Source organism: Pteronotus mesoamericanus, unplaced genomic scaffold (assembly GCF_021234165.1).
Source record: "Pteronotus mesoamericanus isolate MK-2021 breed Mesoamerican mustached bat unplaced genomic scaffold, CSHL_Meso_final contig_182, whole genome shotgun sequence".
In the NCBI taxonomy this organism is placed as follows: Eukaryota; Metazoa; Chordata; class Mammalia; order Chiroptera; family Mormoopidae; genus Pteronotus; species Pteronotus mesoamericanus.
In genome coordinates, this window is record NW_026555078.1 from 15692596 (window position 1) to 15709555 (window position 16960).

The following is a 16960-nucleotide window of genomic DNA, read 5'->3' on the forward strand; positions in this document are numbered from 1 at the left end:
TACTTAAGATAATGAATTGAGCCCTCACTGGTGGTGGCTCAGTGGATTGAGTACTGGCCTGCAAACCAAGAGGTTGCCAGTTCAATTCCTAGTCTAGGGCACATGCCTGGTTTGTGGGCCAGGTCCCCAGTAGGGGGCGTGTGAGAAGCAACCTATCAATGTATCTTTCGCACATGGATGTTTCACTTTCTCCCTTCCCTTCTCTCTAAAAGTAAATAAATAAAATCTTTTTTAAAAAAAGATTATGAATTGAGAGATCAAAAATTTAACTCCATTCTTGTTTTTTAACTTCAGTTGATTTTCCAAGTATTTAAATTTTTATTTTTATTGCTGTATTGACATTCATACAGTAAATTGCACAAATCTTAGGCATACAATTCAGTGAATAAATACACACCCATAAAACCTCCACCTGATCATGATAGAGACTATTTGTAGTATCCCAGAAAACTGTCTTGTGCCTCTTCTAGGCTGTTCCTCCTTGCCAAAGATGAACCAATATTTTGACTTCTGTCATGTATGTTAGTCTTGTCCATTCTTGAACTTCACATAAATGGAATCTTATATTACATACAGGAGGGGACCAAAAAACCCTGGAATTTATTTATAAAAAATTGTGTATTTATTTTTACTTGTTAAAACTTCAGTCACCTTTAAAGTAGTACTATCCATTTGATGCAGTACACCTATTGAGACATTTCTCCACTGCTCAAAACAGTTTTTGAACATGTTGATTTGGATGTCTTTTAGTGCTTCTGCCATTTTTTGTTTCACCTCTTCCACATCAGCAAAATGTTTCCCTTTCAGGACTTTTTTCATCCAGAGAAGCAAAAAAAAAGTTGCTTGGGACAATATTGGGTGAATAAGGAGGATGGGGCACAAGAGGCACATAGTTTTTGGTCAAAAACTGCTTCTATGTGGGCAAGTGTGCTTGTAATTCACCCATCATTAAATGGGCAAACATGTTGAAAGAGTCTTAAAAAAAAAAATTCACCGAAGCCAGCCCTGGCTGGTTATGGCTTAGTGGATTGATTGCCAGCCTGCAAACCAAAGGTCACTGGTTCGATACCCAGTCTGGGCACGTAACTGGGTAGTGGGCCAGGTCCCCAGATGGGGGTGTGCAAGAGGCAACTGATTGATGTATCTCTCTCACATCGATGTTTCTCTCCCTTTTTCTCCCTCCCTTCCTCTCTCTAAAAATAAATAAAACCTTTTAAAAAAACATTCACTGAAGCCAAACGCAGCCTCTTACAACAATACCAGCTGGTACACTGATACAGATGGGTTCCTAGAACACTCACCTAGTGGGAGAAACCTGTACTACAAGAGGCCTGCCCTCCAGAAAATAATTCCATTTTGGGGGGTCCCCCCTTGCATAATCACTCTTTTGAATCTGGTGTATTATATTCATTATGTCCTCGATATTCATCCACATGTTTAAGTGGAACGATAATTATTTATTGCTCTCTAGTTCCCATTATTTGACTGTATTACAATTTATCCATTCTGCTGTGGACATTTGGGGGGTTTACTGATTTCGCTGTTACCAAGAGTGTCATTTTTGTACCTGTCTTTTGGTACACAGTTCTGTTGGATATATGTACCTAGGAATGGAATTGCTGGATCATAGAGTGGGCTCATGTTTGGGTTCAGCCTATCTCTTATGAGGAGGTAAGGCAGGTTAGTGGTTACTATATATTTTACCCTGCCTCAAATCCCTTAACTTGTGTTACTGTGGAAAACTGACTGAAACCGTTTTGTGGGCTATCTGTTCTATTCGGGGACCCTAAATTAAGAAAACCCTTATCTGCTTTGAGATTATGACCTTTAAGAAGAAAGGAAGGAGAGGAAAGAAAAGCTTTGATTTCAGATTTTTCCAACCCATTGTAATTAACTGTAAAGTATAAGTCTGAAGAGTAGCGGTAATTTTATTCTATTTTTCCCAGGAAGGCGGGTTATATCAGCATATCCAGGAAATCTAAGATTAGGAGCTGTGTAATAGAGTATAATGTGAATTAGGGGAGTAGGTGTCACTGAGCATCATTTATATTTCTGTCCTTTATTTTGAAAGATTTCATTTAACACCATAAATGTTATTTTTGAAGTTGTAGACTCAAACACAGTTTGTTGATTATGTCATATTATATAAAAGCTTATCGGCTAAATTGAAAATTAACATTGCCTTTTAAACAGGTGAGTACATGCCATATTCTCTAAGCGTAAGTTCTGAATAGATAGCACTAATGTCATTTAAGAAAAATGCAGCCATTTGTATCCTTTACTTTGTACCGGTCCCCAGAGCTCATAGAACACTATCTGTTCTGACTGATACCTGTCTGGGAGGGCTTTTGGAATTTTATTTGAGTAATAATACAGTAGTTCCTTCAAACCTTAAGATTACATGGCTAAGAATCCCAAGAATTTGGGATTAATACTTAATTAAAATAATTCCTTTTGAAAATGGATGAAATGCGGGTGGTACAACTGCAAAATCTCTTTGGCAGTGAATATTAAGTATAGTTCTTTAATGCTGTCTGGTAAGAGTGACTTGAAGGTATCAGTAGTGTGGCTCACAGGATTGAGTGCTGGCCTGCAAACCAGAGGGACAGCTATTAAATAATTCCCCGGAGGGCACATGTGTGGGTTTGCTGGCCAGTTAGGTCCCCAGTAGGGGGTGCTCGAGAGGCAACCACACATTGATGTTTCTCTTTCTCCTTCTCTTCCTCTCTCTCTAAAAATAAATCTTTTTTAAAAAATAAAAATAAAGGTATCAATAGGTAGATAATTGTGATGCTTCTTAACCTCCGACCTCCACTCTTTATAGGCTTTCTGTTTCCTTCAAAGAGTTAAATCTTAAGATTCCATCACAATCTATTGTTAACTTCATATTCTATACTGCCTTCCTGAATATAAAGTTTAATTTCAAAGAAGTTGAGGACGAAAAAGGGTCTATTAAAGATATCTGCTGCATTTTCTGAGAAACTAATTACGCATGTTTACTTTTCTCTCTCTTTCGTGCCAGGCTGTGGATTTTTATAGAAGATATTCTAAAAATGGTTTCATTCTAACAACCATACTGATGAAGTCCAAAAGGACCACCACAGAGTGAGGTTCATTGTAAATTTCAAGAGAAATTAGCAGAAGTGTTCTCCAAATTGCTTCTATGCTTTTTATCACACTTAAAAGTAAAGATTTATGTGTGAAAAGTAGAAAAGAATGTTGATCTTTTATGTTATTATCCTCTGTGTTATTTCTGAGACAGGAATAAGGACCTTTTAAGAGTTAGTAATTTTTTTAATGAGGCTAAACTTTCTAAAACTAGTTTTTTACTTAGGTGACTTTGGTTTTAATAACAAATTTCAGTTCACCATTATAATTTGATATCTGTACACTGTATTTCCTACTCACCACAAAAGGCTAGTTTCCATCCCTTACCATATATTTGGCCTCCTTTACCCATTTTATCTTCCCATCCCCTCCTTCCCCGTTGATAACCACCTTTCTGTTGTCTGTATCTATGAGTTTGTTATTGTTTTGTTTATTCATTTGTTACTTTTTGTGTTATATTCCACATGAGTGAAATCATACAGGTTTTATCCTTTTCCATCTGACTTATTTCACTTAGCATAATACCCTCAAGATCCATTTATGTTGTCACAAATGGTAATTTTTCATCCTTTTTATGACTGAGTAGTATTACTCTGTGTGTGTGTGTGTGTGTGTGTGTGTGTTTTGTGTTTGTCTGTCTGTGTGTCTGTATACCATATCTTCTTTATCCATTCATTCATTGATGGGCACTTAGGTTGTTCCTGTATCTTGGCTATTGTAAATAATGCTGCAGAGAACATAGGGGTACATATATATTTTTGCATTAGTGTTTTCATAAGGAGAGAATTGTTCTTAATCTGAATTTATAGCTGCCAAAATGAAAGTTGATAATCTCAACTCTGATGTTTATTAACATATGAAGGATAAACAAATTGCGCTATATCTTTACAAAGCAGTACTGTTCAGCAGTAATAAGGATATGTAAGTTGGGGGTTCAGATGCCTACTCCCAGTATCTTCAGGTTATGCGTGTGTGTCAATTTAGATGTATTTTCTTTTGGGACTTTTCTTGTCACCGAACAGATGATGATGAGGCTTCCACCTCCTTTCATTAAAGAAAACTTGTTAAAATGATACAGCAATTAGTGAAAAAGTTAAGGTCTTAATCTCTTAACATTTCTTCTTTTTTGATATTCTTGGGATAAATATCTTAGGAATTTTTTAATAGGAGGCATTTGGTTTATGGTAAGAAAATAGTAAGTTGCAAAATGATAAAGTGAGTGCAGGAAAAATTAATGTACAACTATATGCAAGTGGTCAATTTTTTAGAAACCATATTTAATGAGGTCACTTACATACAATAAAATTTACTGATTTCAAATGTATAATTCTCTGAGTTTTGACTAACATACAGCCATGGAACCATATTACAATGGAGGTATAAAGTATCTTTGTCACACCCAAAAGTTCCCTCGTGCCCCTTTGCTGTCAGTCCTCCCTCCACTCCTTGGCAACCACAAATCTGTTTTCTGTCACTACTATTATGTCTTTTTTAGATTTCCTGTAAGTGGGTTCACACAATCTATAGTCTCTTGTGACTGGCTTATATAAGATAATGCTTTTGAGACTCATCAGCATTGTTGTGTGTGTCAGTTGTTTTTATATATTTTCTTTCTCCGTTATGTTTTTACTACTTTTCTGAATGTGGGAGCACATTTTTTAATAGCATTTTTACATCCTTGTCTGCTAATAGTCTGTTATTTCTGATCTATTTCGATTGATTGGCTTTTCTCCTAGTGGTGGGTCATATGTTCCTGTTTCTTTGAATGCCTGGAAGGTTGTTATTATATCAGACTATGAATTTTTACATTATTGGGTGCCACATTTTGTTGTTTCTTTTTGGTAATTTTGGACTTTGTTGTTGGAATCAATTGGATCCTTTTGAGACTTGCTTTTAAATTTTATTAGGGTGGGTCCAGAGCAACTTTTAGTCTCAGGCTAATTTAGCTCCATTACTAGTGTGATTCCTGTCTGAGGTCTTTCCATTTTGGTGAAAATATAAACTATTGCCATCTCTGTGTGAGCACTGGGAATTATTAGCCTGCTGCCTTCTGGTGGCTCTTCCCTGGCATCTGATGGTTTCTTCTCATAAGGCTCAAGGGGACCCTCCTGCAGGTCACCAGAGTTCTCTCTCTGCTCCTCCGTCCTCTCCTGTACGCTGCTCTGCAAATCCTAGCCAGCTTAGCCTCTCCACCTCCCATCTCTGGTGTCCTCAGCTGACAGGACTAGGTTCCCCCTTCTTGCGCTGCAACCTGGGACCTGCTCGGGGCAGTACGGGGACAATCCTAAGGCGCACTCCTTGTGAACCTGCTCGGGCAGCACAGTCCTGCACTGCCTGTGGCGCGGTGTATGAAAACCATTGTTTTACGTACTTTGTCCAGTTTTCTATTGTTTACAGCAGGAAGGTAGTCCTGTCACTGGTGTGCTACCGTGGCTGGAAGTGGAATTCTCTTCTTCTAAGTGTAGAGTAAGCATATATTGCTCACACTTTTCAAAACACTTAAATATAACAAACACACTTTAATGTCGGCTTTATTATTTGTAAGACGTATGTCACGATTTAAGTAATGTTCCTTAGACTTCGCCCTAAGCTAATTTAGGCTTGAGTGTTATTTTGTGGTCAACTTGAAATTATTTACTTACAGACTCCTTTGTGGGGGGTTATTTGTAGCAAACTTATCTAGAGTAGCTTCTCATCAGTGATGATATGTTAGTATTCTAATTCTAAGGAGATGTGTTAGCCATCTGTATTTCTGGGTGATTGATGTACCTTTCAAACTGTATGACGTTTCTGTTTTTTAAAGTACTGAGTTGCCGGCTCTCTAATATATGTGAGAAAATGGCTGCAAACCTTTTTTTTTTTTTTTTTAATTGAACTTACTGGGTGACATTGGTTAATAAAATTACAGATTTCAGGTGTACAATTCTTATAACACATCCTCTGTCTATTGTATTGTGTTTACCGCCCAAGTCAAGTCTCCTTCCATCACCATGTGTCTCCCCTGTGCCCTCTTCTCACTCCTCCACCTGCCTCTGCAAAACTTTTCTTACTTGAATGTATTTGTGGTGAAGACTGTAAAAGGGTTCTTAGTTCATTGGGAGCTGATCTTTTGAATTTATGGCTTGCTCTCTATTACAGAACAATTGTTTGTACATCTGTTCATTGATTGACCTACCATAATGGCAAAAACAGGCCAAACATTTAGTCAGCAGTTAGAGAAAGGTTCTAATTCATTTGTGCTATAGGAAAGATGAGCAAAGTAGAATTAAAAATCTGATTTTACATATTATAGATATGCTATTGCTGCGTTTTAGGGAAATGGTAACAAAATCAAACTCTGAAGATGAAAATTTGGCTCTATATGGCTCTATTTCTGGTCTTATATGTAAAATGAATCACAGCACAGTTAGTTGGAATGAATATTGAAGTTGAGAGACCTAGATTCTAGCCTCACCTGTGCCACTTATTGCCATGTGACTATAAGCCAGTCACCACATTGTGGGAGTCTCCTGATGTATAAAATGAAGATGAAAATAAATACCATCTACTGCAAAGGGATGGTAGAGTGTTAAATGAGATGGTGTTGAGGAAGATGTTTGAGGATACTTCTGTACAGTGGAAATAATTAGTTGAAAACTTATTTTGTACATTACTATAAAGTGTGCTGTCAACACCTTATATGACAGAATACAAAGCGAGATACGTGTATATTGCATCGAGTTTGCTGTGCAAAAATATGTTGGAAAGGAAGAAACATACCATAAGACTGACTGATAGCATGGACACAGAGACAACTGCAATCTTTTTTCCAGTTCTTTTTTCTTAGTATTATTTTGTTCCCCTCCCCCTTATTTTCCAGGCAAAGAATGTATACAGCAGTTAGCTGAAAATACCAGGTATTTCCGAAGACGTCTGAAAGAGATGGGCTTCATCATCTATGGAAATGAAGATTCTCCAGTGGTGCCTTTGATGCTCTACATGCCAGCCAAAATCGGGTACGTTTTGTTGCAGATTACAGGCTGCTCTCTCTAGACTTAAGGTCTCCTTGAGTGAGACTCGGGCTTAGGTGTTTTGTCAGGGAAAATTGTCATGGCCTCATTATGTTGGCCTTTGTTGCTAGATGTGCCATAGATGAGTGGATATCGATTTGTAAAATACGGTATGTTAACTTGTTCATCTTTTATTGAACAAACATTAGACTTTAATGCGTTCTTCTAGAGGGGTTGAGATAGATCAGCACGCAAAACATAAAAATAAAAATCCCTCTCCTGCAAAGCTTATGTTCTAGTGGTGCAGAGTCAGACAAACATAAATTGATGTGTCAGACAAACGTAAATTCACACGTTAGAAGGTGTTAAGAGCCATGGGAAAAATAGAGCAGATAGGGGGTTGAGCATCCCCTGTGGGCGGGCAGTTTACAATATTAAATGGGGTGGTCAGGGTGGATCTCAATGGGAAGGGAAGAGAGCATCTGAGCCTAAAGGCGCTAAGAGAGTTAGCCACTTGGAGAGAGAAGCTTTGTGCAAAGGCCGGAACGCAGGAGCGTGCTTCTAGGGAGAAGGTGAGGGGAGCCGAAGGGCTGCTCTGCCCAAGGGGCAGGGAGTGAGCCACGAGGTCAGTGCCCGGTTACTGCATCGTTAGCAGGTATGCAGGTTGCACCAGCCTCTTTGTCTTGTGCGAGGCGTCTGTAATGGACGGCCTTGCCTTGGAATAGCTTCCAGTGTAGAACAAAACCAGAAGACACTTGAAAAGTAAATATGAAGTGAACTGATACAATTATTTGCAAAATAATTACATGCATATTTGCACCAGAGATGTAAAATAATTTGGATTTGTGACTTTGGACAGGATCTTAAATGTAATATTGGATAAGGTTTAATTAAAGTCATTAAAATAGCAAATATTTTCATTCATCTTTGAATCCCCAGTGCCCATCACAGTCCCTGGCATTCAGAAACCTCAGTAAAGGTTTAGGAAGTGAGTAGGAAGAAAACTTCCATCAGGGAGCCTGGAAATGTGGTGATTTCAAAGATGATAATGAGGGGGAATTGGGCAGAGGTGCTCACTGAGGGGGAAAAGGAGTTCAGTTTGCAACAGGAAGCCATGGACAGCTGGCCTGTGGCCTTCAGAGGCCATGGTGGAAATGAACCAAGCGGAGGTGTAGGATTTTCCTCGTTCTTGAAATGGAATTGCCATAAATAAACTTGAAGAGTTACTCGGTCTGGAGGACTGACTCAGTCTAGAACTCTTTCTTAAGAGAGGGTTCCATTCTGTCTTAGCGAAGCTGACTGTGTATGTCATAATTAAGACTTAGAGAGAATGAGGCAGAGTTGGAATAAAGCACTGGGCAGTGTGGGAGCACGAGCTGAAGATGCAGGAAGCTCAGGCTCTCTGGCCACAAAGGAAGTGCGTGGAAGGCCATGCGCTGATGCTTGAGGGAGTGCGGGAAAGCTAGCGCGAATGTAACTAGTTACTCACGTAACTAAAACATGGGAGATTTTTAAATTTTTTAAACAAATACTTTAAACAGCTAAGGGAAAAATAAAAAAAGGGATAAGGTTAATCAAAAAGAGAAAAAGACAAAACATAAGTTAGTAAATATAACAAATTTTACATAAAAGTTAGAACTGTGTTATTTAGACAAGACACAGAAGAGGAAATAGGTCACATGCTACCAATTTGCCTTGGGGTAGGGTGTTAAATGAGAGCTGGGTTATCAAGCAGCTGAAGCCTGGGGATATACTGGCTCACAAACACCAAAGGAAATCCTGAATTCCAAGTCCAAGAATTGCCTGTTGTGGGGGGCAGGAGGAAGAGGGTGATTCTCTTCCATTTTACCAGCAGGAAGCTGTCCATGGTAACAACAGATGCTCTGCGTCCTTACAATCTTTAAGACTTTCTTAAAGTACCAAGCCTAATATTTCAAGGACCAGGATTTAAACTCAAGTTCTTTTTGAAGCCTCAGAATCACTCTTACCTGTCTGGGACACTTTAAGGCCTATATTCTTTCACCTTTGTGAAGGAAACCATCTGGGAGACAACCACTTTGAGACTGAATAAAAGAAGTCTTTGTGCAAACTGTCCATTTTTACTTTAAAAGGAGTTAGAGGAAGTTCCTAATAGAAGTCTCCAATGCCTACCACTCAGGAGTTTAGATCATTCATCACTGCAAGATCTATGTACTGTATGCTTTATGAACCTTCCTGGTTTCTTTTCCTTGTCTTCCCTTCACAGTGCCTTTGGACGGGAGATGCTGAAACGGAACATTGGAGTAGTTGTGGTGGGATTTCCTGCTACCCCAATTATTGAATCCAGAGCCAGGTTTTGCCTGTCAGCCGCTCATACCAAAGAAATTCTTGATACTGTAAGTAGATACTTTAACCTTCATATAAATATTCCTTATACTAAGAAGGCCTGATTATCAGGTGAAATTAATCATCTGTTTGACCCTGATGTTCTTTGAACACCTAAGATATTTACAGGTACAATAGGGGAAGGAATATACGATGCTACTTAAGACATTGCTATTTACACACACGCACGCAAAACTGTGTAAGCATTACCCACCAGATCCTTTGTGATCATCGGAGCTCTGGGAATTTTCTGGCTTCGTTTTGTTCCCCTCCCTCCTTTGTTATGGGCTCTACAACTATACAGTTCTCTTTCTACTCTGTCTGTGTCTACTCTAAACTGTCCTGTATGTTTTTTGTCTGTAGGATTTACTCTCTTGAGCCTTCTCTTTCCTTTGCCCTGCTAACTCCTGCTCACTCTTCACATCTCCACTTAAAGGAAACTTGCTCATGGGTATTCCCAAACCCTCTTGCTTGATGTTTTTCCTTGGAATCTTAAGATTTGCCTAGTAAGTTATTCACACCTGTCATTATTTATGGCAATCTTCTCCATTAGATAAATCTTGAAGATAGGAACTAAGGCTATTTTGCTCATTGTCTATCCCCAGGACCTAACACAGTGCCAGACTGATAGAAGAGGCTCCTAATTATTATCAAAATTAATTATTTATGGTTTCTTAATATACACTCATCTCTTGATAGTCTCTTAATATGTTCTTTGTTCACATCTTAGACTTCAGACTTTAAATAAGTATTGTTTTCTAGGAGTTTACAAAGCTCTCAAACATATTTGCATAAAATTCATTAGAGAGCTACTAATCTTAAATAATAACGTGAACATGGGTTTTTAAAATTTCATTATAACAGTTTAATTGACATTTTATATTTCTAAGCAGCTGAGGACTGATTTTTCTTCCTATTTCTACATGGCAAAATTTCTGCGAGTATATTCTTAATCACATTACGACACTGAGAAATTGGATTCAGTTTATTAATACTGTATCTTTGTTTTTCTTTGTCTTAATTTTGATTAAGCCTTTCAGATTTTTTTCAATAGATTCCTCATTTCTAAAAAATTTTACTGGTGAATTTCTGTATTGATTTTTTTAAACCTGGTGATAATCAGCTTTTCTTCCATTCTCCTATTTGGATGTTTAAGAATTGAACATGCCTTTGAAAAATATCAGTGTCATAAGTAATGACTGTAGGAATACACTGTGTCTTCTAACAACAACTTTGGTTTTCTTTTGTTTTTTGACCTTGTGAAACTTATATTTTAGTGGGAGGGGATGGTCAATCAACAAGACTATAATCATAAACTAAATTAATATAGAGGGGTATAAGTACTTTAGGAAAACAAAAGCAAATAAAGGGATATTTAGAGTAGTGGGGACAGAATTTAAAACAGGAAGACATGCTAGGCCCACATTTGAGCATTTGAAAGCAATTAAAGAGTTAGCCAAGTGGATAACCTGAGAAAGAACATTCCAGACAGAGGAAACATCCGGTGAAAAGGCCCTGAGCCAGGAGTATGCTTGACAAGTGTGAGAACACAAGGCTGAGGGGAGAGGAGTAACAGAATGGGTGTTAGGGGTAGAGTGTACAGGGCCTTATGGGCCCTTACAAAGATTGGCTTTTATTGATTGATTGATAAATATGTATTTATTGCCATTTTATTTCAAATTTTTGAACATTTTTTTCTTTTTAAAGAAAACCCTTTAACATTTTTTATAATGCTGGTTTGGTCATGATGAACTCCTTTAGCTTTTTCTTGTCTGGGAAGCTCCTTAATCTGTTCTTTGATTCTAAATGATAGCTTTGCTGGGTAGAGTAATTTTAGTTGTAGTGCCTTGCTTTTCATCACTTTGCATATTTCTTGCCAATCCATACTGTGCCCTTGAGTGTGCTGCTTGTGAAGGTAGTTGGGTGGTGATGCTTTGACGTGGTCTGAAGCTGTCCACTACGGGCATGGGCTCTGGGGCCTCCCAGGAGACGCCCAGGTGGAGGCCAAACCATGAACCAAGGCTGGCTGCTGCTAGTGCCAGGCCTGGGGACACTTAGAGGTGTCGGGACATGCTGAGGCCAGATGATGCTTGTTTGGGAGATTTCAGGAAAATCTGAAGCATAATCCTTGACAGGCCATTTGTATGGAAACAGCTTGGGTGGGCTCACAAGTTGGGTCAGGTGATAGCCAGGTTGATGGTGTCTCATATATGATCCCTACCTGTTGGTTCTGTGAGAGGAGGACTCATCAAAGGAACAATGGTCTCTGCCTGCACTTCTGTCTCAGAGAAAGATGCCCCCCACAGTTGTCACCCCTGATGCTGAACAATTCAGTTCCTCCCCATATGCCTTAGGGTCCTTTCAAGCTGCTGCCCCAGCCCTGGAGCTCAGAGGGCTTGAGTCTGAGTAAGTCCATGCAAGGGCACTTTAAGTGCCTAAGACTCCAGAAGTCCTTTATCTCACTCGGCCACAATCCCTGCTGGTTTTTGCAGCCAGAAGTTATGGGGACCTCTCTTCCTGGCTTTGGAACCCTGGGCTGAGGGGCCTGGTGTGCCACTGGGACCCCTTGCTCCTCAGGGAACCTCTGTGGTAGATATCCCTCCTGATTTTTATCTGCCTGTGTGGGTGTGGGACCAGCCTGTCCCTCACCTCTACTTCTCTGCCCCTCCTACCAGTCTTGATGTGCATTCTTTAACTCCCTAACTGTAGGGCTTCCAGTGAGCCAGATTTCGGGTGGTTCTGAATTTTGGTGATTCTGGAGTTTATTTGTCATTTTAATGTGGTTGTGGGAGGAGGCAAATACTGCATTTACCTATGCTGCCAGAAGTTCTAACAACAACCCTGTCTGCTAAGAACTATATGGATTCGTGAAAGAATTTAGGTGTAACCAGGTATCTAAGCAGATTTCTGTTGCCACCAAATATGCTTGCCAGTTGAGAATTCTAATTCTTTGCATAAGATGCACTTGAGGGAGTGTTTGACTTTGCCTTCCATTTAGTTTTTTTAAAGCATGAAGTGCATTTTTTGAAACCATAGGTTTGTTGAAGTCATTTTGTCTTCCATTATATGGAACTAAACATGAACATTATGAGATACAAATGAATTTTTGTATAGTAATAGGCCTTGTGACACAATTCTATATAAAGAAAATGCTATAAAATTAACCAAAAAACCCCTCAACCTGCTGGAGCTAATTTGATCTTTCATCCTGCAAGAAACACAAAAATTAGTGTGTTTCTGTATTTTTGTGTTTCACAAAAAAAACACATTAATTTTTGTGTTTCTGTATACCAGCACTGAACAAATGAGATTAAGAAAATTTCATTTGCGATAGCATTTGAACATTGCTAAAAGAAAAGAAAGAATGGCTTCCATAGGGTAACTCAGTTGGTTAGAGTATCGTCCAGATACTCCAAGGTTGTGGGTTCGACCTCTGGTCAGTGCTCTTACAAGAAGTCAATGAGTGCATGAATAAATGAAACAACAAATTAATGCTTCCCTGTTTCTTTCTTTGTCTCTTTCTCAAAAACCAATACATTTTTTAAAAAATTTAAAAAAGATAAGACTTTGATAAACGGAAAGACATCCCATGTTTGTGGGAAGATTTAATATTGTTAAGATGGCAGTGTAGTAAGGTCCATAGATCCAGTGCAATCCCTATCAAAATCCCAGTGGCCCTGTTTACAGAAATGGAAAAGTTGAGCCTCAAATTCATATGGAACTGTAGGGTCCCCAGATAGCCAAAACAGTATTAAAAAAGAAAATTAAAGTTGGAAGACTCAAATTTCCTGACTTCACTCCATTGGGAAAAAAACCCACACAAAACAACTTACTCCAAAGCTACAGTAATTAAAAACAATGGGGTTCTAGCATAAGGACATACATGTAGACCAATGGAATAGAATTGAGAGTCCAGAAATAAACCCAAGCATCTGGCCAATTTTTTTTTTTTTGTTTTTAAATCCTCACCTGTGTATTCGTTCATTGATTTTAGAGAGAGAGAGAAACATATGAGAGAGAAATATCAGTCTGTTGCTGACTGGGGATCAAACCCACAACCTAGTTATGTGCTCTGACTGGGGATCAAAACCACAACCTTTTGTTGTATGGGATGATGCTTCAACCAACTGAGCCATCTGGCCAGGGCACCAGTTGGTTTTTAATAAGGGAACCAGAGCTCCTCAGTGGGGAAAGAGTAGTCTCTTCAACAGATTGTGCTAGGCATCTGGATAACCCTATGCAAAAGGGTGAAGTTGGGCACAAACAACATAGGTGAACTTTGAAAGCATTATGTTAAGTGAAAGAAGCCAGGCACAAAAGACCACATTTACCCAAAATGCCCAGAAAAGGCAAATTCCTCGGGGCAGAATATAGATTGGTGGTTATCAAGGCCTGGGGTGGGGAGGCATGCGGACTGATTGGTAGGAGTACGGGGTTTCTTTTTTGAGGTGACATGCTTTAAAATTAGGTAGTGGTGAAAGTTATACTACTCAGGATACACTAAGAAGCATTGACTTGTATACTTTAAAAAGGTGTATTTTGTGGCATATGAATTATATCTCATTAAAGTGTTATTTTTAAAAATGAGAAGGGCAGGGCTACTGGCTCATGGGCACAGACAGCTCTCCTAAAATACTCTCTTCCTAAAGGACCGTAGTCAACCCTATAATTAACACTTTTTTTCCTAAGAACCCCTCTTACCATGTGACCCAGAGCTTTGCTGTAGACTACTTGTTAACAAGTGGTGGTCCTTGTGATGTTTCCTTATTTCTGATTTAACCAGGTAACCCCACATAATGGCCAGAAGTTTGTAGTTGTAATTTTATCTTTTGTGTAAATAAAACTTACTCATCTGAAGTATTTGGTATGAGATCGGAGGAAATTTTGCTATCGACACCCCTTTCAGTTCTTGTGGCTTTATTTATGTCTCTATTCATTTTCTTTTTTACATTGATGAAAAAAATACTAAGTTCTTAAGTCAGAGTTTATAAATGTGCTCTACCTTGTGATCTTAGTTGTGTGTTGTTTTAAATTAATAAATCCTGTATTAGAGGTCAGGAGCATAAATGGCTAATGGGTTCTCCCAGCTGAAATTCAACCTTAAATGGTTTTGATATGGAGCTCTCAGTTTACCCTCTTCCTCAGATGTATCACTGCTCTGATAGAATATTGAAGTCCAGCTCTTATGTGCTTTTTATATTTTTCACATTTGGAGTGAAGCATATTTTGTCCGATGCTACAATAAATAAGGAATACCGTTAGTGGTTTTTTCCTCTCTACACACGATTTTTAAAAGTCAAATTTAAGAACCAGTAAATGTGTCTTTCTACTAGTAATGAACTGATTCCTTTTTCTGAAATAGGTGTACGTTTTCATATGGAATTATAACTGTAAGAGTGGACAGAGATGTATATGCTGTGATGAAAATTTGGAGAGTTACGGGTTCCACTGCCCACCTGTCTTAGTCTAATGAGATGGTGTCATGGATAGAGCCCTTGTCTCCTAAGCCAGGGCTCATTCATCTGAGATTTGTTGTTAGATCTGCTAGGTTAACCTCCAGAGGTGCTGGAGAATTGCCATGAATTGCAAACTCCATTCTTTGACTTGTGCCAGGTACTTTAATAGAAAGCTTTAATGCTCTGGCTGGTGTGGCTCAGTAGTTAAGTGCCAGCCTGCGAACCAAAAGGTCGCCAGTTCAGTTTCCAGTGAGGGTACAGGTTTGGGTCTCAGGTCAGGTCCCCATCTGGGGGCGTGCAAGAGGCAACAGATCAGATCGATGTATCTCTCACACATCGATGTTTCTCTACCTCTCTTTCTCCCTCCCTTCCCCTCTCTCCAAAAGTAAATAAATAAATCTTTTTTTAAGAAAAGGAAAGCCATAGAATCCAGGATTTGAAAATGTTTGCTGTCTTTCATGGATTTTTCTGAGAGATAGCGGGGCTTAGCTATCCTTCCAATACATTTTTTCTGAGAAATTCTGAACACACGTCCCTTTCTCATATTGGAATTCTCCATTGCGACTCTGTGTGCTGCTTTTTGGAAACGTTAACTCTGTGAGCTGTGAGTCATACTTTGCTGTATGTATGTTATACCTCAAGAACTTCTCTTGTAAAAATACACACAAGAAACTATCTGTGGGCTGCCTCTGCCAGGAAGGACTAGGGTGGCAATCAGGACGAGACTTACCACCTCATAACTTGCCTTAGTGTTTGAGTGTTTTGTAAGAAACATACTTTCTTTGAAAAATAAAGGGCTAATTTCACAGAAAAGTTATATTGAGACAATTATAGTTTTGTTGGGAAGATGAGGTAGAGATAATCTCTCAGGTTAGAATTTTGGAGTTCAAATCCTAGACCGCAGCACAGTCCTTTCCTTGCTCGCCCCGCACCCGCAGCCAGCCCGGTACCCACAGAGTCCCTTCCGCACGGCTCACGCTTTGTCTCACTGAGTTGCTGCAGCAGCCCCCCTGGGGACTCACTCCATCTTGCATCTAGGAGCATCTCGACGCAGACTTCTCGTCAGTTTTCTATAGCATCATAATGCAAAGAGCAAGTACTGAAGTATGAGAGGAGAGGATGACAGATCGTGGCTGGCCTAGCAAGCCCAGGGCACATACTCCCCCTTCTGCCAAGCATAACATGCTTTGATGAATTATACCCTTCATCCTGCATATCTGCTGACCACAACCCTTTATTCGTGGTCAGCCTCGTCCTCGCTCAGAAAGCAGCTCTTCCCACAGCTCTCCTGTAGTCTAAGCAGAGTAACTGCACTAGACACAGGCAGTCCCACCAAAGAGTCATCTTGCCCCAATTGTTTTTAGAAAAGTAAAGTTCCAGGCTTGCCTGCATCGCACCTGCTCTGACTCACCTCTGCTCTGTCTTTGTAGGCTTTAAAGGAGATCGATGAAGTTGGGGACCTGTTACAGCTGAAGTATTCTCGTCATCGGTTGGTACCTCTGCTGGACAGGCCTTTTGATGAGACTACGTATGAAGAAACAGAAGACTGAGCCTTTTTGGTGCTCCCTCAGAGAAACTCTCCCTCACCCAGGACAGTGTGTGGCCATTCCGAGCCAGTTCCAGGAACCACACTTCTGTGGCCATCTCATGTGAAAGACATTTTCTCCACTACTGATGGTGGCCACCTCCACTCTGAGTGGCATTTTGTAAATAGTGGGGAAAAAAAAACTGCTTTACATCTTCCTTTGCTACATTTCACCTTTTAAAAAAGGTGACTCACTTTGCTTTTTTGTTCATTAAAAAATGTTTTATTTTATAACTATTTTACTTGTGAAATCACGCTGACCCCGCCTGCTAACGTGCAGGCCGTCACCCTCTCGCAGTCGCCTCGCAGGCCTGGGCCCCCCGGCGCTCCCGCTGGCCCGGCCCCACGGCCTCGAGACCCTCCTGGCCCACCTCTCTGGGGAGCAAGTGCCTTCCGCTTACTTCCACCCCGGATCGGAGGTTGCCGACCTTGGAATGCTTATTTAACCAGTCAAGTAA

At 39.7% G+C, this 16960-nt stretch overlaps 1 protein-coding gene across 2 annotated transcripts in view; it reads left to right on the forward strand.

Moving 5' to 3' along the window:
• Nucleotides 1-16702, forward strand: part of SPTLC2 (serine palmitoyltransferase long chain base subunit 2) — a 95799-nt gene extending 79097 nt beyond the window's left edge. For both annotated transcript variants that reach the window (XM_054567214.1, XM_054567213.1), the window contains 3 exons: nt 6968-7103; nt 9343-9472; nt 16348-16702. In XM_054567214.1, coding sequence (XP_054423189.1) covers nt 6968-7103; nt 9343-9472; nt 16348-16467 — 386 coding nt within the window. In that variant the 3' untranslated portion in view covers nt 16468-16702. The remainder of the gene's footprint in view (nt 1-6967; nt 7104-9342; nt 9473-16347) is intronic.
• Nucleotides 16703-16960: the final 258 nt, after the last annotated feature.